At 39.5% G+C, this 24,193-nt stretch overlaps 1 protein-coding gene across 1 annotated transcript; it reads right to left on the bottom strand.

The window, feature by feature from the left end:
- Positions 1-23,314: 23,314 nt before the first annotated feature.
- Positions 23,315-23,848, bottom strand: LOC145122280 (uncharacterized). The gene has a single exon (XM_079057904.1). It carries the CDS (start codon positions 23,846-23,848, stop codon positions 23,315-23,317), a length of 534 nt encoding a protein of 177 aa, XP_078914030.1.
- Positions 23,849-24,193: the final 345 nt, after the last annotated feature.

Raw genomic sequence — 24,193 nt, 5'->3', positions numbered from 1 at the left:
TTATACAAGAGAACATACTATTATGAGAAACAGAGAGAACATACATACATACTAGACAGAGAGAACATACAATATAGCTAGTACATACTATACATTATACAAGAGAACATACTATTATGAGAAACAGAGAGAACATACATACATACTAGACAGAGAGAACATACAATACAGCTAGTACACACAATACATATACAAGTACATTACAACAGTTATGTGAGCCACGTAACGGGGCATGGCATCACCTGTCATGGCTCGTTTTGTATCCAGAGTCTCCTTAATTGAAGAGCGTTGAATTTGTGTATAGATCTATACTGGATTGACTATCCTACACCTTGCTGCTAGCTACAGTGGGACTTGCAAGTCTACGAGTGCCAAATGTCATTTCTTCCGACGTCTTTCATCGTCGTGTTTTTAGTCGGTAGTATGGTACAGGCATATCACATGGTACTTTAAATAACAATTGGTTTAAGGTAGTTAGTACAACAGTAGTTACTTAATACAACACTACAATACTATTTTATTTCCCCATTGCATTCACTTTGTGATCTTCTCACAATGAACAGTAATGTAAAAAAAACTATATTTTTGGTTAATGATTGTCAGAATTGGGAAAATACATACTCTTACAAGAGATATACTTACAAACATTTGATGCCTTGGTAGAAGGCTACTTTTAGTAGAAAACATAGGGTTTTCTAGGAGATACAAACATTTACAAACATTTACAAACTTATACATCAAGTACTTACAAACATTTGATGCCTTGGTAGAAGGCTACTTTTAGTAAAAAAAAACATAAGGTTTTCTAGGAGATACAAACATTTACAAACATTTACAAACTTATACATCAAGTACTTACAAACATTTTCATACAAACAATGACACTAAAATACTTATGATCTCACCAGCTTTAAAGTTGATAAACTCTTTCAAAATAACTTGTATTCTCAGGTCACCAGTAGGCAGGTACCGGTGCCAAGTTTTTGAGAAGATGGAGCTCGTTCAAGACTCATCTTTTATTTTCATTTACATTTTTGGTGTCTTATACACTTCACAGAACACACTTGTATTAAATTATATTATTAATGCAATGGATGATGTTGTTGCTTGTTTACTACTATTCATTGTTGTGATACTATACATGACGTCCTCCATCCCCGAACGTTTCCGCCGTTCTGGTTTTGGGGTGTGACATGTGTAGCCCTAGATAGGTGAGACCTATGGGCAAGACCGCTCCGTGATATGGTTTGGGTGAGACCCGTGGGTGAGGCCCGTGTGCTTATAGCAATGCAGGTGGGACCTTGCAGAGACCGTTGGGTCAAGGTATTGCATCGGGGATCCCAGGATTTATAGCGCCAAGAGTGGCAATGCGGATAGGGCAGTTTGGATAGCCGAAGTTTTCTTCGGAAGTCGCGGGGAGCGACTCAGAGAGTGTTCATTGGCTCAACAACTGGGTGGGAATTCGTTATTCCAGATTGTTGACAGGCAAGTTGGGACCTGGGAAGTCTCGGCTCTTTCAGACAGTGGATAAGAGGCGGCAGGATGTCCGGACAGAAGCAGTAATGTGAGGATTCTTGTGTGTGGAGTAGCTTGTTGATCGGAAGTGATAAGTCACTTGCAGCAGGATTAAATAATCTCAGAGTAATTGATTTAACCCTGTTACGCAACTCTCGTCTGAGTATAACCGTTGCAGGGATGAATCTTCTACTAGAAGGATTATCTGAGCCTTCTGTCAAGTATAATCGTCCTGAAGATGGTTATGCATGGGCAGCCTGTCAGGGAGACAGACCAGTATAGGATTTAGACTCTAGGGAGGAAAAAATGGTTTGCGGAAGCTCGAAGTTCGCTTTCTTCAGGATGGAAGTTTGGGTTGTTTATCGGTTGTCTTGAGAAGATTGTGTTACGTGTAGAATCATCGGTTGCGTTCCTCATATAATTTGTTGGGATATGGGTGTTAGTAACGAGAGATTTCGAGGATGAAATCTAATTTAAGTGGGGGAGAGTTGTAACACCTGGTTCTGAAAGTGCTTTGTTTCTAGGGGCTGCGGCCTAATCATAAGATGTCATAGGGTTAGGGCCTTGGGAAAGGAAGGATTTGGCCCATTTCAGATGTAGATATTAGGGTATACGTGATCCAAGTGTTTGATTGTGTCTTCGGAGGCCAAGGGTATACTCGTAATTTGATATCTTGGTCTTCTAGGGATTTTGGGTTCTTGTTCGGAAGGTTTTTAGGTAATGAGGAGTTATTAGAATAGTAGGGCTTCTCGTCACCTTTCCATGGCTATAAAGTTCGTCGGAAACGGACTTAGAACGAAGAAGTTATAGCACTTTGAAGGTTTTGGCAGATTTAGCCCCTAATGGAAATGTTTGGCAGATAAGTCCCATGCATGCAATTGATGCATGCACGTGTCTGGCTGGGAACGCCCAACGTAAGCTAGGATACGCCCAACGTATATATTTATATGGTCGCGGGTGTTTTGTGACTATGTCGTGCATACTAAGAGGTACACGGGGCGTACTCCCTTCAGACTAAAATCCTAAATTTTAGGGTATGACACTATAAAAGGAACAATATGCCTCAAAGACCAGCCTCCCTCTTACCCTAAAGCAGATACTACGAAACCCTAATCCATACTTGAGTGATTTTGGAGCTTAGAAGGCCATTAGAAGAGTATTTTGGTGCTTTTGAAGAAGGTGTTCATTCTTGAAGACTTATTGGAGAAGATAGAGCTTTTAGATCCAGAACTACACCCGTTGTTGGCTCTCATTTGAGGTATAAAGTCCTAAACTTGGTGGTTATTTCCTTAGATCTTCTGTGTTGGGTTTTTGGACCTTTTTGGTCCGAAGGATGAAGATTTATGGTTCAAATCCGATTCCTAGGCTTAGGGTTGCCATCCTTGGTGCTATTTGAATTCCTAAGACAGAAAGTTGCCATCTTCAAGGTCTTAATGGGTTCATGCGAGAGTTATGGCCATTTCCATGGAAGTAGATTGCTATACTTTGAGTTTGGGTTCATGTGGGTCATATAAAATCACCAAGTCGGTGACTTTATGGATTAAGACGTTGAAGAGGATTTGGATCTGTGATTTTAGCCTTCGGAATAAAGTATTAAGTGCTTAATGGTAGAAGTGGATTAACAGAGCAGTGCGATGGGCATACATGCATGTACGCACAGCGTACAAGCCATACAGCCTGTACGCTTAGCGTACAAAGGAGTACGCCCCACGTACTCATCAGATTTGGGCTTTGCGTTGTGTGGGCCTCGGCTTAGGCCATTTCCATGGGCTGGTATCTTGGGCTTTAGTGGGCCATCTGAATTGGACTTTTGGACTAGAAAAGCATTATTTAACCTTAGGTTGAGGCCCATATGAAGGGATTGGGCCCAATTGGAAATTGGGCCATATATTCGGCCTTGTGGAAGTGTTTATCTTTTTGGGCCAATGTCACACCCCCAAATCGAAACGGCGGAAACGTTCGGAGGCGGAGAACGTCATGTACAGTATCATATCAATGCATAATAGTAAAACAAGCAACAACATCATCCATTGCATTAATAGTATAATTTAATACAAGTGTGTTCTGAATAGTTTGAAAAACACCAAAAATATGCATCAAAATAAAAGACGAGTCTTGAGCGTGCTCCGTTTTCTCAAAACCTGGTCATCGATACCTGTCTACTGGTGACCTGAGAATACAAGTTATTTTGAAAGCGTAGATCAGCATTAAAGCTGGTGAGTTCATAAGTATTTTAGTGTCATTGTTTGTATAAGTTTGAAGAAAGTGTTTGTAAATGTTTGAAAGTGTTTGTTGAAATGTTTGTATACTTCCTAGAAAATCCTATATTTTCTACTATAGTAGTGTTCTACCAAGACCCGACTGTTCTTTATGTTTGTTCTTTCGTAAAAGTGAGTGTTTTTCCCAAGAATGACTATCATTACCAAAATATAGTTTTCATTACCGTTTATGTGAGAAGATCACAATGTGAATGAAATGGGAAAATAAAGACGTACTGTAGCTTTATATAAGTGACTACTAGTGTACTAACTACATTAAACCAGTTTGTTTAATTAAGGTAAAATGTGATAAGATTGTAACCATACTTAATTGACTAGTAAAACACGACGTTCGGAGACGTCGAAATGGTATGACATTCGTCACCCGTAGACCTGCAGGTCCCACTGTAGCTAGCAGCAAGGTGTAGGATGGTCAATCCAGTATAGATCTATACACAAACTCACGCTCTCCCTCCAGGAGACTCTGGTTACAAAACGTGACACAACAATATTTTGTCATGCCATGAAGTAGTGGCTCACATTAATGTTATAGTATTCTTGTATTGGTATAGTATGTTCTCTCTGTCTAGTGTATAGTATGTTCTCTCTTTTCTAGTATTTAGTATGTTCTCTCTGTTCTAGTATTTAGTATGTTCTTTCTGTTTCTCATTATAGTATGTTTGAACTGACTCATGTATGAACTGACTCTCGTAAGTTTCATTGTTCTAGAAATAGTAAGTAGTGACTTCCTAAACTATACCTATTATAGTTTACTAGTAATGTTGTTTGAATGATTGAACATGTATGTATGCCTTTGCTACCCAAAGGTATTGAACTAAATGGAAGAACTTTTATATCTATATACATATACATAATATATAACTAAGATTCAAACGACATTCGGACAAACAACCGATACCCTAAGTCCACAACCAAACAAGGAACAGGAAATAAAGCGAGATATCAGTCCTAAGCCCTTTCAACCTTATTTATATAACTATATCCATATAGACATGACTTTGACAATATATAAGTTTAAAAAGAGTTTGATAAAGAATTTAACATATAAAAGAGTTTATAAAACGATTTGAAGCAGTTTGTTTGATAACACAGTTTTGAAATATAAGAAATCCACTTGTTTGATAATTATTAATCACATGTGATTGATATAATAACTATAATGTTTTCTACTTGTATTCCCCCCCCCCCCATAAAAGCATTTAAAATCATTTAAAAGATAAGTTAGGGGTATGAACTCAACTGTAGTGAGTGATTCGAATGAAAGATCGATATAGGATGTTAAGTGTCAAGTGAAGTCTCGATCACAAATGGATCCTATTAAGCATATAATGACACATATATGGATATAATTAATGTATATAACAACTAATCATGAATTGGAACCACCTTAGGGACTAGGAAACACTTGGAATGAAGTGTTACATCAGATATGATTGTTCTAAAGGGGTTTACGGCCATACACAAGGGTGTGTTTACGGCCTTGGGTGTTCACGGCCATGGTGTTTACGGCCATGGTGTGTTCACGACCAAAGATGTTCACGGACAACACATGAAGTAGCTAGGGTTTACGGCCTATGATGATCATGAGAAGGGTTTACGGCCAAGGGAGATGTCATGGTCGTAAACTCTTGATGCTTAAGCTAAAAGGGTCGATTCTTGGATGTGTTTCAAGAGCTTCTAATGGATAACTAGTAAATGGAAGGATACTTACGTTTTTGAAGCTTGAAGGGGTTATTCACGGCCCAAAGAACTAGTGTGTGTTCTTAGTGAACTTGAAGATCTAACCCAAAAGATGAATTCAGGGATGAAATAAAGGGACTGTACTAGATTATGAAAGGTATCAACTAATAAAGGGAAGAATCACTTACGAATTTGTCGGAAAATATAAGTGATCTTGATGATACTTGAGAGAGAAATGAGTGTTCTTGAGTTGGAAGTGTGAAAAGTGAAGAAAAGTGAAGGGGTATCACCCTTAAGGATGGAGTTCACGGCTAGTTAAGAGATTACGACCGTAATCTCTAGTTTACGACCATAAACTCCAAGTGTTGGAGTTTTCCGGCTTGATTGATGCATAATGAACTCTAGCAGATACATCCTAACACTTACACCTTGAATGTACTAGGCTTAGAACACTCAAAAAGACCCTTAACCAATGCTAGAAGATATCAGAAACAAGTCTGACTCTTGATTGATCTGAATGGCTTTACAAGATAGAAATTTCGGGTTGTCACATCATCCCCCCGTTACAGAGAATTTTGTCCCAAAATTAGAGTTTAAGCAATTACAAATAACTCAGTAAAAAGATGAGGAAGTTTCTGTAATGCCCGTGTTTCTAGGCTAGGCATTAATATTGACATTATAGTCTAGGTTAACCTTTGTAACTCATTTTGAAGAAATAAAAAGGAATTATGTGAATATTATGTGAATTATGTGTTTTATGCTTAATTATTAGGGCTTAATTAATTAAGAATAAAAATGAGCGTCAAAATTAAATTTTAGATAAAGCCGATATCTATTAAGAAACTTGTAGTGGGCGTGACAAGGATTACGGATATATAAAGAATGCCGAAATCCGAGTTATAACGAAGAAGTTATGACCTGTCGAAGTTTCGCGACAAACCGGCACGGTGCCGAATGTCGTAAAAAGTGAGTTTTTGATAAACTACTTTTTAGCCTTAGTAATCTAAACGAAACTTGTAGTATTCGTTAAACCAAGAAGTTTGATAAAAAGAACGCCCAAATCTGACTTCGTATGATGAAGTTATGATTTTTCGAAGTTTCAGCTTAGTAGTAGACAGCTAAAAACTCGAATTTTAGATCGAGTGATTTTTAGCCGACACGACCTAAACGAGAATCGAAGGTCTCGTCATTTGTAGCACAACGGTAAAAAGACAGACGAAAACGGACGTCGGATGAAGAAGTTATGAATTTTTATCGGATTTCCTGTCCCGGTCTGTTAAAAATAATAATATAAAAATTAAATTCAAAATTAGCCGACGAAGTCTAAATGAAAGTTGTAGAGCGTAATTTTACCTATGCGTGCATATAAAGAACGTCAAAAACGGAGCTCGTATGCGAAAATTATGGATTTTAGAAGTTTTGGCGCGAAAACCGAGAAATTTCGCATAGGTGGCTTCGGCCACGTCACCTTCGCTTAGAGCATGCCACGTGTCCGAAATATGGCTGAGTCATCCGAGCTGCTGAGTCATCCGAAGGGGTCCACTAGGATTCCGACGCGTGTCCTTTTCCTCGTGTCCGAGTCTCGCAGAAGGAAGCCACGTCCGAAGCCTCGGACTAGACCGCGGTCCAATCGGAGGCTGCCACCGAGACCCTCGCACATGCGAGCCATGTGTTGCGCGCCTTCGCCCTGCTGCCGCGTGTCCTCGCCTGATGACTCCCCTTCTCGGCCGACCTTCGGACCCCCCTATAAATAGAGGGCTTGCGAGCCTTCTCGGCTATATTTGGGAAATTGCCACTTTTAGCCCCTTTTTCCATATTTTCTTCATCTTAACATTCCCCAAAGCCCCGGTATCGATTATAACCCCCGGAATACGCCATGAAGAGCCCGAGAAGCCCGTAAAATTTATCTTTTCGGTTTCGAAGCCCGACCCTCGCAGAGCCCGGTTTCTGAATAAAACTCCCGGTTTTATTAGAAACGAACGTTTTAGGAAACGAATTGCTGCCCGATTTTTCATCAAATCAAGTGAGTGTATAGTCACCTTCATCTTACACCTAAATATGAAGTATTTTATATAAAATACGTGCTACGTGTAATTATATTAATTGTTTAATTGAGGTGACTGTTGAATTGATGTTTTATACAAGTTTTAAACTGTATATGTATTTTTATCTACAAATATGTTGGGTAAAACATGGGTAGATAGTTGGTGTGTGATAGAATGACGAGAGGTCTATTGAGTAAACCATGGCGACTATGAGACGTAGTGCCTATTGTATAAACCTTCGCGACTATGAGACGTAGTGCCTATTGTATAAACCCTGGCGACTATGAGACGTAGTGCCTATTGTATAAACCTTGGCGACTATGAGACGTAGTGCCTATTGTATAAACCCTGGCGACTATGTGACGTAGTGCCTGTTGTATGAACCTTGGCAGCGATGGACTTCGTGCCTATTCCTTAGGATGAATCCTTAGGAATGAGTGAGATTTGATTCTTAGGGTAAATCCTTAAGAAATAAATAAGATAATGGGGATTGGGTAATTGGGTTGATTGTTTGATGTTTAAGCATAATAAATTATTTATTGTGGGTTGAAAACCCTATATGCTCACCAGGCTCCCAAGCCTGACCCACTCGGTTTGTTTGTATCACAGGTATCGATACGAAGTTACTTTACACTGAGAGATTAAAAGAGATGTAGATCACTAGTGTAAGTGAGTGTAAGTTCTGTTTATGCTTATGTTTATGTATTGACAATGACATCCCAATGGTTTAAGTGAATAGAATACATTTCTTCAGAAATGATTTGATAATATAATTATCATGTTTTTATGGGAACAAATTCCGCAACACCTTTTAAAAGGATTACTCTGGTTTTATTTTAAAAAGCATAAACGAAATCGGTCTTTTCTGGCCAAGAAATTAGGGGATGTCACAGTTTCAGTTTCATTTGATCCTCGCGCTTCCAAGTGAATTCAAGTCCTCGCTTGGCATTCCAGCGAACCTTCACAATCGGGATACGACTTTGCTTCGTTTGCTTGACCTCTCGGTCCATGATCTCCACTGGGTCTTCCAAGAAGTTGAGGATCTCGTTGATCTCGATCTCGTCGAGTGGGATTACAAGAGTCTCGTCGGACAGACACTTTTTCAAGTTCAAAACGTGGAAAGTAGGGTGTATGTTACTAAGTTCGTGAGGTAGTTTGTGTTTGTAAGCTACAGGGCCGATTCTAGCAAGAATCTCGAAAGGCCCTACGTATCTTGGATTTAGCTTTCCACGCTTTCCGAAGCGTATCAAGCCCTTCCACGGTGAGACCTTCAATAGAAAACGGTCGCCAACCTGGAATTCCAAAGGTTTCCTTCTTTTGTCTACGTAGCTTTTCTTTCAGTATCTAGAGGCTTTCAATCGTTCACGAATCTGAATGATCTTCTTTGTCGTTTCCCGAATGATTTCCGGACCTGTGAGAGTGATGTCAGTAACTCGTCCTTTAGCTAACTGTGTGTAACCCACTTCAGCCCAGCACAGAGGGGATCTGCACTTCCGTCCATAGAGGGCTTCAAATGGAGCAGCCTTTATGCTCGTGTGATAACTGTTATTGTAGGAGAACTCGACAAGGGGCAGATGACTATCCCATGCCTTCCCAAAATCTATCACACATGATCGCAACATATCTTCCAAAGTTTGAATAGTCCTCTCACTTTGCCCGTCGGTTTGTGGATGGTAGGCTGTGCTCATATCCAGTCTAGTTCCTAGGGAACCTTGTAGTGACTGCCAGAACCTAGAAGTGAATCTACTATCTCGATCAAAGATAATGGATATGGGAACACCATGCAGTCATACAATCTCCTTACTGTAGGTTCTTGTTAGTTTCTCCATCTTGTCAGTCTCTTTAATAGGCAGGAAGTGTGCGGACTTTGTTAACCTGTCTATGATCACCCAAATGGTATCGAGACCACCCGATGTATTGGGCAACTTGGTTATGAAGTCCATCGTGATCTACTCCCACTTCCATTCAGGTATCTCCGATTGTTGGAGTAAACCTGAGGGTTTATGGTATTCGACCTTAACCTTGGCGCAAGTAAGACACTTGCTCACGAAGGTAGCAATCTCTGCTTTCATGTTAGGCCACCAGTATAACTTTTTGAGATCCAGATACATCTTATCTAAACCTGGATGGACGGAATATCGAGTGTTGTACGCTTCGGTCATGACCAAGTCTCTGAAACCACCGTGTCTCGGTGTCCAAATCCGATCCATGAGGTATAAGGCTCCGCCACCCTTGACTTCCAAATTTTTATCCATCCCTATAGGGATTCACCCGCCATATTTTCAGGCTTCAAGGCTTCAAGTTTATTGTAACGCCGTGTTTCTAGGCTAGACATTAATATTTACATAATAGTCTAGGTTAACCTTTGTAACTCATTTTGAAGAAATGAAAAGGAATTATGTGAATATTATGTGAATTATGTGTTTGATGCTTAATTATTAGGATTTAATTAATTAAGAATAAAAATAAGCGTCGAAAATAAATATTAGATAAAGCTAATATCTATTAAGAAACTTGTAGTGGGCGTGACAAGGATTACAGATATATAAAGAATACCGAAGTCCGAGTTATAACGAAGAAGTTATGACCTGTCGAAGTTTCGGGACAAAACCGGCACGGTGCCGAATGACGTAAAAAGTGAGTTTTTGATAAACTACTTTTTAGCCTTAGTGATCTAAATGAAAGTCATAGTGTTCGTTAAACCGAGAGGATGTATAAAAAGAACGCCCAAATCTGACTTCGTATGAGGAAGTTATGATTTTTCTAAGTTTCAGCTTAGCAGTAGACATCTAAAAACTCGAATTTAAGATCGAGTCATTTTTAACCGACACAACCTAAACGAGAATCGAAGGTCTCGTCAATAGTAGTACAACGGTAAAAAGACAGACGAAAACGGACGTCGGATGAAGAAGTTATGAATTTTTAACGGATTTCCTGTCCCGGTCTGTTAAAAATAATAATATAAAAATTAAATTCAAAATTAGCTGACGAAGTCTAAACAAAAGTTGTAGAGCGTAATTTTACCTACGCGTGCATATAAAGAACGTCAAAAACGGAGCTCGTATGCGAAAGTTATGAATTTTAGAAGATTTTGGCACAATATTCGAGAAATTTCGCATGGATAAGCTTCACCCGGAAAAGCCACGTCACCTCGCATGAACAGTAGCCGCGTGTCGCTTCCGGATTCAACCGAAGTCTCAGCCCTCACACATCCAACGCGTGTGCACCCCCGTGTCCGAAGCAGCTTAGTCACCCGGTGACGAGGCTCGTCCGAAGCCTGACGCGTGGCCTCGCATGCGAGACGTGTCCGAGCTTCGCTGCTGCCACCTGTCCGAGCCACGTGCGTTCGCCTCCTGCTGCCTCGTGCCTTCGCTGCTGACTCACCCTTCTCAGCCGACCTTCGGACCTCGCCTATAAATACAAGGCTCGTGAGACCTCCCGGGTATATTTTGAAAACTTGTCATTTTACACCCCTAAACCCATATTTCTTTCATTCCAACTTCCCCCGAAGCCCCAATATCAATTTTAACACCCGGAACATGCCCCGAAGTGCTCGAAGACCCAGAAAATTTTATCTTTTTGGTTTTGAAGCCCGACCCTCGCAGAGCCCGGTTTCTCAATAAAACTCTCGGTTTTATTAGAAACGATCGTTTTAGGAAACAAAGTGCTGCCCGATTATCATTAAATCAGGTGAGTGTGTAGTCACTTTCACCTTACACATAGATATGAAGTATTTTATATAAAATACGTGCTATGTGAATATATATTGTTTGTTTATTTGAGATGGATGTTGAAGGAATGATTTATATAGGTTTCTAAATAATTTAAACTGTATATGTATTTTTATCTACAAAAATGTTGGGTAAAACATGGGTAGATGAAATAGTTGGTGTGTGATGAAAGATGAGTTGGATAAATGAGATGATCGGTGATATAGATCATGAGTTGAGGGTGAGCGGTGAATTATGAGAGAATCACTTACCCAAACGTTGGCCCCCGTCATTCAGCAGAGTATGGATAACAACCATGGACTATTCTAGATGATCCATGGAACACTAGCAGGCTCGCAACCTGTAAGTGTGTGAACTATATGTTCATCAGCTGTACTCTAAAAACCCATTGACATGTATTGCAGGGGGGGGATTCCCGTGAATAATACTGTCGATAAATAAGAGCTATGGACTTAGTGCCTATTGTATAAACCTTGGCGACAATGTGACTTCGTGCCTATTTGACATAAATTGCTGAGGGAAAAGCAATGTTGTCACCCCAATGTTTGCCTTATTTGACATAAATTGCGGAGGAAAGCAATGTTGTCACCCTATTGGTTGTCTTGTTTGACATAAATTGCTGAGGAAAGCAATGTTGTCACCTTATTGGTTGTTTTATGTCAGGTTGTCCATAAATTGCTGAAGAAAGCAATGTTGTCACCTTAGTGGTTGTCTTATTTGACATAAATTGCTGAGGAACCTCCGAAGCAATGTTGTCCCCCTAATGGAAATCCTTAGGCTAGGTCCCTTGTGATAGTTGTTTTAGGGACGTAAAGTGAGGATAACTGGAATGGGTAATTTGGGTAATTTGGTTGATTGTTTGATGTTTAAGCATAATAAATTTATTTATTGTGGGTTGAAAACCCTATATGCTCACCAGGCTCCCAAGCCTGACCCACTCAGTTTATTTGTATCACAGGTATCGATACAAAGTTACTTTACACTGAGAGATTAAAAGAGAAGTAGATCACTAGTGTAAATGAATGTAAGTTTTGTTTATGCTTATGTTTTTGTATTGACTATGACATCCCAATGGTTTAAATGAATAAAATACATTTCTTCGGAAATGATTTTATAACATATTTATCATGTTTTTCTGGGAACAAATTTTGCAACACTTTTAATCAAATGATTACTCTGAAATTATTTTAAAAGCATAAATTAAACCGGTCTTTTCTGGCCGTGAATTTGGGGATGTCACATTGAGCCTCCTTAATTTGTGTGGACAGATGTGAATGGATAGTCATAGTCAATGATTTGACTCTACGACCAGAGTATTCTTTCCGACTTAGGGCGTCAGCTACTACGTTGGCCTTGCCGGGATGATAGCGAATTTCGCATTCGTAGTCACTGAGTAGCCCGACCCACCGTCATTGTCTCATATTGAGCTCCTTCTGGTCGAATATATGTTGAAGGCTTTTGTGGTCTGTAAAGATAGTGTTTTTCGTACCATACAGGTAGTGTCTCCAGATCTTCAGAGCAAATACCAGTGCTCCTAACTCAAGATCGTGTGTGGTGTAGTTGACTTCGTGTGTCTTTAGCTGTCTTGAGGCATATGAGATGACATTTCCTCGTTGCATAAGAACACAACCAAGCCCTTGGGTGGATGCATCGCAATAAACTACGAAGTCTTCTATCCCTTCTAGGAGGGATAGTATCGGTGCGGTGCATAAGGCTCGTTTCAGCGTTTGGAACGCCTTCTCTTGTTTCTCTTCCCAGTCAAAGGCCACGCCTTTCTGGTCAACGTAGTAGGCGGTTTCGCGATCCTTGTGAAGTTCTAAATGAACCTGCGATAGTAGCCAGCGAGGCCTAGAAATTGACGAATTTCTGTAGGCGTCTTCGGAGCTGACCAGTTCTCAATGGCCTTTATTTTAGAAGGATCCACGTGAATTCCCTCTTCACTAACCACGTGACCCAAGAATTCGACTATTCGGATCCAAAATTCGCACTTTGAGAACTTCGCATAAAGCTTCTCTGATCGTAGTGTTTCTAAGACCTTACGCAGCTGTTGACTATGCTCTTCCTTACTACGAGAGTAGATAAGTATGTCATCGATGAATACAATGACGAACTGATCAAATTAAGGACGGCACACCCTATTGATTAAGTCCATGAATATTGCGGGCGCATTGGTCAATCCGAATGGCATCACTACAAACTCGTAGTGTCCATAACGAGTTCGGAAGGCTGTCTTCGGAACATCCTCCTCTAATACTCGTAACTGGTGGTACCCAAATCTTAGATCGATCTTGGAAAAGAAATTTGCCCCTTGCAGTTGGTCGAACAAGTCGTCTATGCGAGGCAGATGGTAACGATTCTTGATGGTCAGTTTGTTAAGTTCTCTGTAGTTGATGCACATATGGAACGATCTATCTTTCTTCTTCACAAACAAGACCGGTGCTCCCCAGGGTGAGAAGCTTGGTCTAATGAATCCCTTGCTGAGCAGTTCGTTAAGTTGACCGGATAGCTCCTGCATATCAGCTGGTGCTAGACGATAGGGCGATTTGGCTACTGGGGTAGCCCCTGGAAACTAAGTCAATTCTGAACTCGACTTGACGCTGTGGCGGTAAGCCTGGTAGTTCTTCTGGAAAGATGTCGGGAAAGTCGCGTACTTCTGGGATGTTCTTTATGTCTTTCGTCTCTTGGCTCATATCGACAACATGAGCAAGGAATGCGTGACATTCCTTTCGTAAGTACTTCTGGGCTTGTAGGTTTGAGATGATACGAAGGTTCGTTCCTGGTTTGTCGTCGTAGATCACTAGGGTTTAGCTAGACGGTAGATTAAGACGAACGACTTTCTCATATCACATGATGTCGGCACGATGAGAACTCAACCAATCCATGCCGATAATGACGTCAAAACTTTTAATTGAGACTGGCATGAGGTCGACTGGAAATGAATGGCTATCTAGAGTTAGAGTACATCCTATGTATATGCAGTTAGTGCTCTCTATCTTTCCATTAGCCATTTCTACAGTGAACGGTTCTTTAAGTGCACGTGATTGTTGTTTAAGTAAGTGAGCAAATTTCTGGTTCACGAAACTCCTCTCCGCTCCACTATCAAACAGTATGCATGCATATGAGTTATCGAGGAGAAACGAACCAGTGACCACTGTAGGGTCGGCTACTGTTTCCTAGTGGCCTATAGCCAAAACTCTTCCCAATCCGCCGGCATTCCCTGCCTTCGGCCAATTCCTCTTGAAGTGACCCACCTCGCTACAACCGTAGCAAGCCTGGCCCACACCAACTCCGGGGACTTGGGTGATTAGCCTTGTCGGGGCCTTGCAGAAACGGGCAGTGTGCCCCTTCCTGTTGCAGTTAGCGCACTGCATTTCCCGGCAGGGTCCATTATGGTGGAAGCTGCATTTGTTGCACTTAGGCAAGCTTCCAGCATACTGCTTCACCGGCACAGTAGTAGGTGCTATCGCGGCATGAACAGCCACGACCTGCTGCTTTTTAGCAAAGTTCTGCGCCGCGATCTTCTTCTTGTTATCCCAGAACTTTCGCTTGTTGTCAGCGGCTTTGGGGGGTTCTGGGATAGCCAGGGTTGTTGTTGTTGTCGGAGTACGGACTCCATGATCAATGAGCCGCTGTGCCAATCGCTTGACACTGTCGAAGGTAGTGGGGTTTGAAGCTAGTACATTCCCCTGAAATGGAGGCACCAGCCCCCAGATGTACCTCTCAACTTTCTTCCCCTCAGTGGGGACCATTCCCGGACATAGTGCCACCAGATCGCTGAATTTGGCAGTGTATGCGACTATGTCGGAGCCCTTCATGGTTAGGCTCCACAGTTTCTGTTCAAGTTTCTGAACCTCGCCCCTCGGGCAGTATTCCTCGATCATGAGCTCCTTCAGAGCTTCCCAGCCCATAGCATTAGCCACTATTAGAGTTAGTGACTTGACATGGCTATTCCACCACGTCAGGGCTCTGTCCGCGAAGGTGTAGGCATCAAATTTAACTTTGCTCCCTTCCGGACAGGAGCAGATCTCGAAGATCGACTCTGTTTTCTCGAACCATTGCGAGAGGGAAATGATTCCGCCAATTCCGTTGAAGGTCATGGGCTTGCATTTGGTGAAGTCCTTATACAAGCACTCTCTAGAGCGCACAGGAGCATCACATTGGATGGAATGCACGTTTGTTCCACTCCCGCTAGTACTAGAGGAGTTGAATTGTGCTAGGGCTGCCGTAACAGCCGCATTTACTGCTGCTTGAATTGCTGCAGGAATATATTGTGGAGGAGGCGGTGGAGTTTGACTCAAAGTTATTGGAGTTGCACGCCTGTTCGATCTACGAGGAGGCATCTTGTAGCTATAAGTTTATATAGATGAAGATATTGGTAAGTATTCAATAGAATGATGAGAGTGAATCATGGACTACCTCTCTATAGCCCAACCAAACAGATGAGAGTATGATCGAAATAGAGATCTAGCAATAGAAAGATGAAAGCATTTGGATAAATATTTCCCACGAGATTAGATATCTGTCAATAATATTGGCATTAAAGATGCAACGAGTACGGGAAAAATGACCTAAGGGTAGGTCTTACATCAAACCAGAATAAGAAAATTTGACAGAACAAAGACCTAACGGACTGAAAGTCCAAGGTTTTAAGATGAACAGGAAATTTATACTAGAGTCTATACATAGACCTAAATATATCCAAAAGAAAAAGTAGAGTAGACTCTACTTGCGACGACAACCACTCGGGCGAGCCTTTGGTCCTGCCTGATGACGTTCTATTTCCCGCATACACCTTTCGAATGTTGCCTGACGTGCTCGAAGTTCCCTAACTTCAGCTTGGGTTGCAGTAAGTTCTCTCTAAAGGGTCTCATTGTGGGCCAGAGTCCTTCCATGAGCATCCTCTAGATGGCGAATGTGGACTGTAATGACTCCCGCATTGGCATCAACCTCCATGACTCGGTTGATAGCTGCCTTACCCTGCTCGTCATTTCGAGCCACCCTGAGAACCAGAATAGGCAGGACTCTGTCTGCTGAACCTCCCTCGCTCAGGTTGCAGAAGCTTATGTCTCCATTGTATGGTATGGGTTGAGCCTGTTTTTGACTCCATCCCTCCAAGTTTTCTGCCCATAGAGGCGTCGGGCCTTGAAAAGCCAGACGAGGGTTAGGATTTGGGATTGGAGCTACTAGGGGTTGGTCATTGACTTCTGGCTCTGGGTCAGAATCCTCTGGAAAGTCTTTTGCAAAGTCATCGTCTAACGGAATTTCCTGATTCTCTTTTAGCTCTGCATCGAGCCATCCACCAATTCCTTGGTTAGGAAAGTACGGATCTCCATGAGGATGAAATCCCGCCATGATATCTACGCGAGAATAGGGGTAAAAGAAATAGTTAAATAGACGTACTACTTAAGATAATTATAAGATGATTCTTACAAGTTACTCTAATATTTGCGTAGTGCATACCAGTTATATGTAACCAAGATAGAATAGACCTTCGAATAAGTGACCCTAACTCTAAGTCCACAACCAAACAAGGAACAGGAAGTAAAGCAAAGATCACAGATTCTAAGTCTATGACACCTTAGTCACATATAACCTTAGCGTATCCACTCAGCAACTATTAACATATTAGTAAAAACCTTTTAGTTTGCACATAAGTAATTATAGTAACACAAAATACTCCTATAGTATTTTAAGTTTATGTTTTGTTCTAAAGTTTTCATTTTATTAGTGTTGGTAAGTTTTTAGACTTGCTGCAACACCACAACCATTCCTAGGCACATGCTAATCACTTCTCGGAAAGATACAGTTCATCAGGCTATATCACTCCCATAACCGATTATATGTCCCCAAGTCTACTTGTGTTGTCCAACAATCGCAATACTTTTGTTCTGTTCTATTATGACATTGATCCTAGTATGAATAATTTAATAAAACCTTTTTATTATTTTAAAAGTATTAACTCTTGGTCAGAGTGTTTTAATCCCGTTGTGTTTATAGTTGTATATCTTTTATGGGTTGATATACTCAATTCACTATAAACAATGATCTGATACCAATCTGTCACACCCCCAAACCGGAATGGCGGAAACGTTCGGGGACGGAGGACGTCATGTACAGTATCATATCAATGCATAATAGTAAAACAAGCAACAACATCATCCATTACATTAATAGTATAATTTAATACAAGTGTGTTCTGAATAGTTTGAAAAACACCAAAAATATGCATCAAAATAAAAGACGAGTCTTGAGCGTGCTCCGTTTTCTCAAAACCTGGTCATCGATACCTGTCTACTGGTGACCTGAGAATACAAGTTATTTTGAAAGCATAGATCAACATTAAAGCTGGTGAGTTCATAAGTATTTTAGTGTCATTGTTTGTATAAGTTTGAAGAAAGTGTTTGTAAATGTTTGAAAGTGTTTGTTGTAAATGTTTGTATACTTCCTAGAAAATCCTATATTTTCTACTATAGTAGTGTTCTACCAAGACCCGACTGTTCTTTATGTTTGTTCTTTCGTAAAAGTGAGTGTTTTTCCCAAGAATGACTATCATTACCAAAATATAGTTTTCATTACTGTTTATGTGAGAAGATCACAATGTGAATGAAATGGGAAAATAAAGACGTACTGTAGCTTTATATAAGTGACTACTAGTGTACTAACTACATTAAACCAGTTTGTTTAATTAAGGTAAAATGTGATAAGATTGTAACCATACTTAATTGACTAGTAAAACACGACGTTCGGAGACGTCGAAATGGTATGACATTCGTCACCCGTAGACCTGCAGGTCCCACTGTAGCTAGCAGCGAGGTGTAGGATGGTCAATCCAGTATAGATCTATACACAAACTCACACTCTCCCTCTAGGAGACTCTGGTTACAAAACGTGACACAACAATATTTTGTCATGCCATGAAGTAGTGGCTCACATTAATGTTATAATATTCTTGTATTGGTATAGTATGTTCTCTCTGTCTAGTGTATAGTATGTTATCTTTGTTCTAGTATTTAGTATGTTCTCTCTGTTCTAGTATTTAGTATGTTCTTTCTGTTTCTCATTATAGTATGTTTGAACTGACTCATGTATGAACTGACTCTCGTAAGTTTCATTGTTCTAGAAATAGTAAGTAGTGACTTCCTAAACTATACCTATTATAGTTTACTAGTAATGTTGTTTGAATGACTGAACATGTATGTATGCCTTTGCTACCCAAAGGTATTGAACTAAATGGAAGAACTTTTATATCTATATACATATACATAATATATAACTAAGATTCAAACGACATTCGGGCAAACAACCGATACCCTAAGTCCACAACCAAACAAGGAACATGAAATAAAGCGAGTTATCAGTCCTAAGCCCTTTCAACCTTATTTATATAACTATATCCATATAGACATGATTTTGACAATATATAAGTTTAAAAAGAGTTTGATAAAGAATTTAACATATAAAAGAGTTTATAAAACGATTTGAAGCAGTTTGTTTGATAACACAGTTTTGAAATATAAGAAATCCACTTGTTTGATAGTTATTAATCACATGTGATTGATATAATAACTATAATGTTTTCTACTTGTATCCCCCCCCCCCCCATAAAAGCATTTAAAATCATTTAAAATATAAGTTAGGGGTATGAACTCACCTGTAGTGAGTGATTCGAATGAAAGATCGATATAGGATGTTAAGTGTCAAGTGAAGTCTCGAGCACAAACAGATCCTATTAAGCATATAATGACACATATATGGATATAATTAGTGTATATAACAACTAATCATGAAGTGGAACCACCTTAGGGACTAGGAAACACTTGGAATGAAGTGTTACAATCATATATGATTGTTCTAAAGGGGTTTATGGCCGCACACAAGGGTGTGTTTACGGCCTTGGGTGTTCACGGCCATGGTGTTTACGGCCATGATGTGTTCACGGCCAACACATGAAGTAGCTAGGGTTTATGGCCTATGATGATTATGAGAAGGGTTTACGGCCAAGGGAGATGCCATGGTCGTAAAAAAGGGTCGATTCTTGGATGTGTTTCAAGAGCTTCTAATGGATAACTAGTATATGGAAGGATACTTACGTTTTTGAAGCTTGAAGGGGTTGTTCACGGCCCAAAGAACTAGTGTGTGTTCTTGGTGTTCTTGAAGATCTAACTTAAAAGATGAATTCACGGATGAAATCAAGGGACTTTACTAGATTATGAAAGGTATCAACTAATAAAGGGAAGAATCACTTACGAATTTGTCGGAAAATAGAAGTGATCTTGATGATACTTGAGAGAGAAATGAATGTTCTTGAGTTGGAAGTGTGAAAAGTGAAGAAAAGTGAAGGGATATCACCCTTAAGGGTGGAGTTCACGTCTAGCCAAGAGATTACAGCCGTAATCTCTAGTTTACGACCGTAAACTCCAAGTGTTGGAGTTTTCCGGCTTGATTGATGCACAATGAACTCTAGCAGATACATCCTAACGCTTACACCTTGAATGTAATAGGCTTAGAACACTCAAACATACCCTTAACCAATGCTAGAAGATAGCAGAAACAAGTCTGACTCTTGATTGAATTGAATGGTTTTACAAGATAGAAATTTCGGGTTGTCACAGCCAAAGTTTGGGTAGAGTTCATTTGGGACAAGAGTATGTGAGGGGTAGAATGGTCTTTTACCCCAGTGAGGACTTAGGGTTAAGTTTTGAGAATCCCGGACTTATCTAATTTGTATGATGATCAGTAGCTTGGGGAGTCGAGAGATCAGCAGTTCGGGGATCTGCCAGCTAGCACCTAGAGGTTTATCCGTGGGATTCTGCATTCAGCTTTGCGAGGTGAGTTTCCTTGTATAGGAATGGGTCGAAGGCACCAATGTCGGCCCGTATTTCTGACTGTATGTATTCCGAACTAAGGTCCAATGTCGGGCAGTGCCCGAGGTATGTTTATATGCTTTCCGGATTACGGTCCGATGCCGGGTGGGGCCCGAGGAATGTTTATATGTATGCTTGATATCTTCGTGATTCTTGCATGTGTCAGTAGTTATATGCTTTCCGGATTACATTCCGATGTCGGGCGGTGCCCGATGAATGCTTATATGTTTTCCGGACTAAGGTCCGATGCCGGGCGGGGCTCGAGGAATGTTTATATGTTTGATTATACTTGTTGTCTATGTGATACATGTATGTGCCTGGCAGGGAAGTGAGTGTGGGTGGGGTCCCTTATCTCATAACTAGCTGAGTGTGGACGAGGTTCCATATCTCATCGTTAGCAGAGTAGGGGCGGGGCCCATGATAGGCGAGGCCTTAGGATTGGAACATTGGTACTATGTATGATTCTTTATGTGCTAGCATAGTTATATGATATTGTTTATATATGTATAGCGGGCGAGGCCCAGTGACAGGTGGGCCTGGAAGAAACATATTTGTATACCGAGCGGGGCTCGATGCCAGGCGGGGCCTGATGCCGGGTGGGGCCCGATGAAGGGGCGGGGGCCCAGTATATGTGATTGTGTGTATGATATGTGGTAGTTTGGGGAGACTCACTAAGCTTCGTGCTTACGATTTTTAGTTTTGGTTTCAGGTACTTCCAGTTGCAAAGTGAAGAACTCGGGATGACTGCATTGCACACACCATGATGTTTAGCCTGGGATGTTTACTCTGATGTTTTGATTTGGAAACTCTGATAATAATGTTTTGAAATATTTTGACTCATGTTTTGATTGAATGGTTTGATTACTATGGTTTTAATTAATGGTTTAAAATGAAATTTTTGGTTATGATTTTTGGGATGTTACAAGATCCCTGTGAGGTAGGATAGTACGTCATTGCCGAGAACGAGGTTGAGTCAAGGCTCTTAACAAAGTTATAGATACATCTAAGTAACAAAGATGTTGTAAAACTTTGCCTATATGATCTAGAGGTGGTGCCGCCTTAAGCAAAGATTGATGGTTTATCTTCTATAGGGCCATGAAAAGGATTTATAGCGCATGACCATATTAGCGCTCAGGGAGAACGCAAAGACGACATGTGATGTGTGTGGGAGTAAATCAGAGAGGTCACACGGTTCATGGTTTAAACCTATAAGGATACTATTGAATTGGTCTCTTCTTGTTTGTCCTCATTAAACTGAGGTTTAATCTTCGTGACACCCAAATGATATCATCTGTCTGAGTGAAATGAAACTTTCCAACTTAGTTGGGGATTGTTGAAAATTTTAAATGGAATAAGCAAGTTGTCTTGTTACCATTATCCCACGTTGATGGGGGAAGAAACATTTTGTAGGTTTATAATGATTTTCTATTGATAGGCCTTCAAATGTTTTTAGTTGATCAATGGATGAGCCAAGTCCACATACGTACGCCTAGCCTAGCCTAGCATCAGCCGACGTCGCGAGTGTGTGAAATGGCACGAAGAATAATTTAATATTGCCAAAGGATATTGATTTGCTTTATTTGTGTTTGTGTTTTACGAGTTTGTTAATTGTTTGTTTTCTTATAATTCGAAAAATTATAGTTGTGTAGTAAAATAAAAGCTAATAATGATTTCTCTCATCCTTCCATTTATCCATTCACTTTCTTTTTAATTTTGATTGCCAACTTAAAATTATATTTTTTAATAAATAATAAAAAAATATTTCAGTTGCTACAACAATATGAACAATATATAAGAGAAACTACATTAATTTGTATATGCGAAGAATAGTTTAATATCGCTAAAGGTTATTGATTTGCTTTATCTGCATTTATGTTTTACAGATTAATTATTTCACCTATGCCTACAGTGAGACTTGAACCTTCAACCTTAAAGAGAGAATGCAACATCGGATACTGCTAGACTAGAAAACCAAATGTATCGAATGCAAAAGGTACAAACACATGTTGATTTTCTATACATGCATTCTCTCGTTGGTTTGGGGAGCGGGAGTTTCACAGCTGGGCATGCCGCTTTGAAAGCCGCTGCGTGCAAAGTGGTAAAGCACGAGAATGTATGTATAGAAAATCAACATGTGTTTGTACCTTTTGCATTCGATACATTTGGTTTTCTCGCACCAGAGGCGGTGAAGCTCCTCAATAGAGTCCAACGGGTCATGCATTCTAATGTCATATCTCCTAGATCCACAAATGTAGTTTTCAAAAGAATTGGTTTTGCCATCCAAAAAGTGCTAGCGGCGCAGCTTGTTGCCCGTTTGCCTTCAATCGATATGTATTGAACCTTTTGTAATGGAAAATTATTTACAACTTATAAGAGGCATATCAAGTACTTTGTTTTTGTTTCTTTTCATTTGAAAACATGTTTGATTAAAAAGTCGAATATGAACGAATCGATGATTTAACAATACATATCTATGGACCATGCTTGTAACAAACAAAAAAGGTTCACCAGTCCCATATGGATATATATCATACATCTTTATCTTAATTATGTGTTGAGTTTCTTTTTTGGTTTACTGCGACAAAAATAAATGTAATAATCATTTTTTTTCAGTGATTTAACAGATTAATAGATAAATATGGCTTTCTAAGTTCACTTTCAATCGTTTGCATACCAGTTTTACGTGTGAACATTTTCATGTTATAAGCCTATCATGTTTACGGTACAAGTTTTTAAAGATTTTTTTTGTGATCGTTTTTATTATAAGAATATACTGCAATAGGCACTACAAAAATATTAGATGTCTATGGACATTGATTTAGGAAGCTTCCTTGAAGCTTCTATTGATACAAAATCCCCGTTAATGATTGATTATAGGGACAACATATCACATGATCATCAAGAAATATAAACAAGCACAAGTACTATGCATCGATTTATGGCATATCTTTATCTCTCTCTCTCTCTCTCTCTCTCTCTCTCTATATATATATATATATATATATATATATATATATACACACACACACAGGGCCGGTCCATTGTTTTTTACTATCCGGGGCGAGATAAAAAAATTATGCCCTTATATGTGTACCGTACAATAACAAAAACATATAATCAAACAAATGCAGTAATTTCTAATATAAAAAATGCAGTAATTTTTATAATCAAACAAATAATACAAACAAAATATACAAAAATTACCTAAAACGATGTCTTCGCGCATTTTTTGAAGCGAAAACATCTCTTATTTTACAATAATCAATATTTTTTAAAAAATCATTTTCAATACTTAAAATTGCTAATTCATTCAATCTTTCTTGAGTCATGGTACTTCGGAGATACGATTTCAAAAGCTTCAATTTTGAAAAACTTCTTTCCGCGGAAGCAACCGTAACCGGCACCGTCAATAATATCCTATATGCAACCAACACATTAGGGAACATATCCATTCTTCTTGCATACTCCATTATTTGAATAGATGTCCAAGGACTTCGACTTTTGTATGCTTCATCCGACAACATTTTCTGCAAAAGTTTTAACTCAATGAATAAACCATCTCCATCAATATCATAATCTTCACCATTTTTCAAATTGGACTCAAGATTTAAACAACATTTCTTCAATTCATCGTCAACTAAAGAAACTAATTTGGAACCATCAAACACAAAACCAAATATCGATTCAAAATATTGCATTTGTTCAAATCTACTTTTCAATTGAACAAGAGCCATATCAACAAGAATAAAAAAATAATCTCTTTTAAATGCTTCTTGAGAAGATTGATGTTCTCTTTCGGTATTTGGAATTTCATCAAAATGTTTTTTTTCTTTTTTTATTGTGTTTTTGAGGAAATTCGGGTTTAACTTTAACACTATTTGCTATTTCTTTTGTTTCACTAATAGCAAAGTCAAACCCACTTTCCCCATATCCTTCAAAATAATTAATTAACCCCTCTAAATTTTTTACAGTAACATCAAGAAGCATTTCTTTGGATTGTAACTTTTTGCTTACCAAATTAATTTTGTACAAAATATCATACCATATAACTAAACTTAAAATAAATTCAAAACTAGAAA

The sequence above is a fragment of the Lactuca virosa genome, chromosome 6, assembly GCF_052849685.1.
Source record: "Lactuca virosa cultivar CGN04683 chromosome 6, Lactuca_virosa_CGN04683_v6, whole genome shotgun sequence".
Lineage (NCBI taxonomy): Eukaryota > Viridiplantae > Streptophyta > Magnoliopsida > Asterales > Asteraceae > Lactuca > Lactuca virosa.
This window is presented reverse-complemented; position numbering and strand designations above follow the sequence as displayed.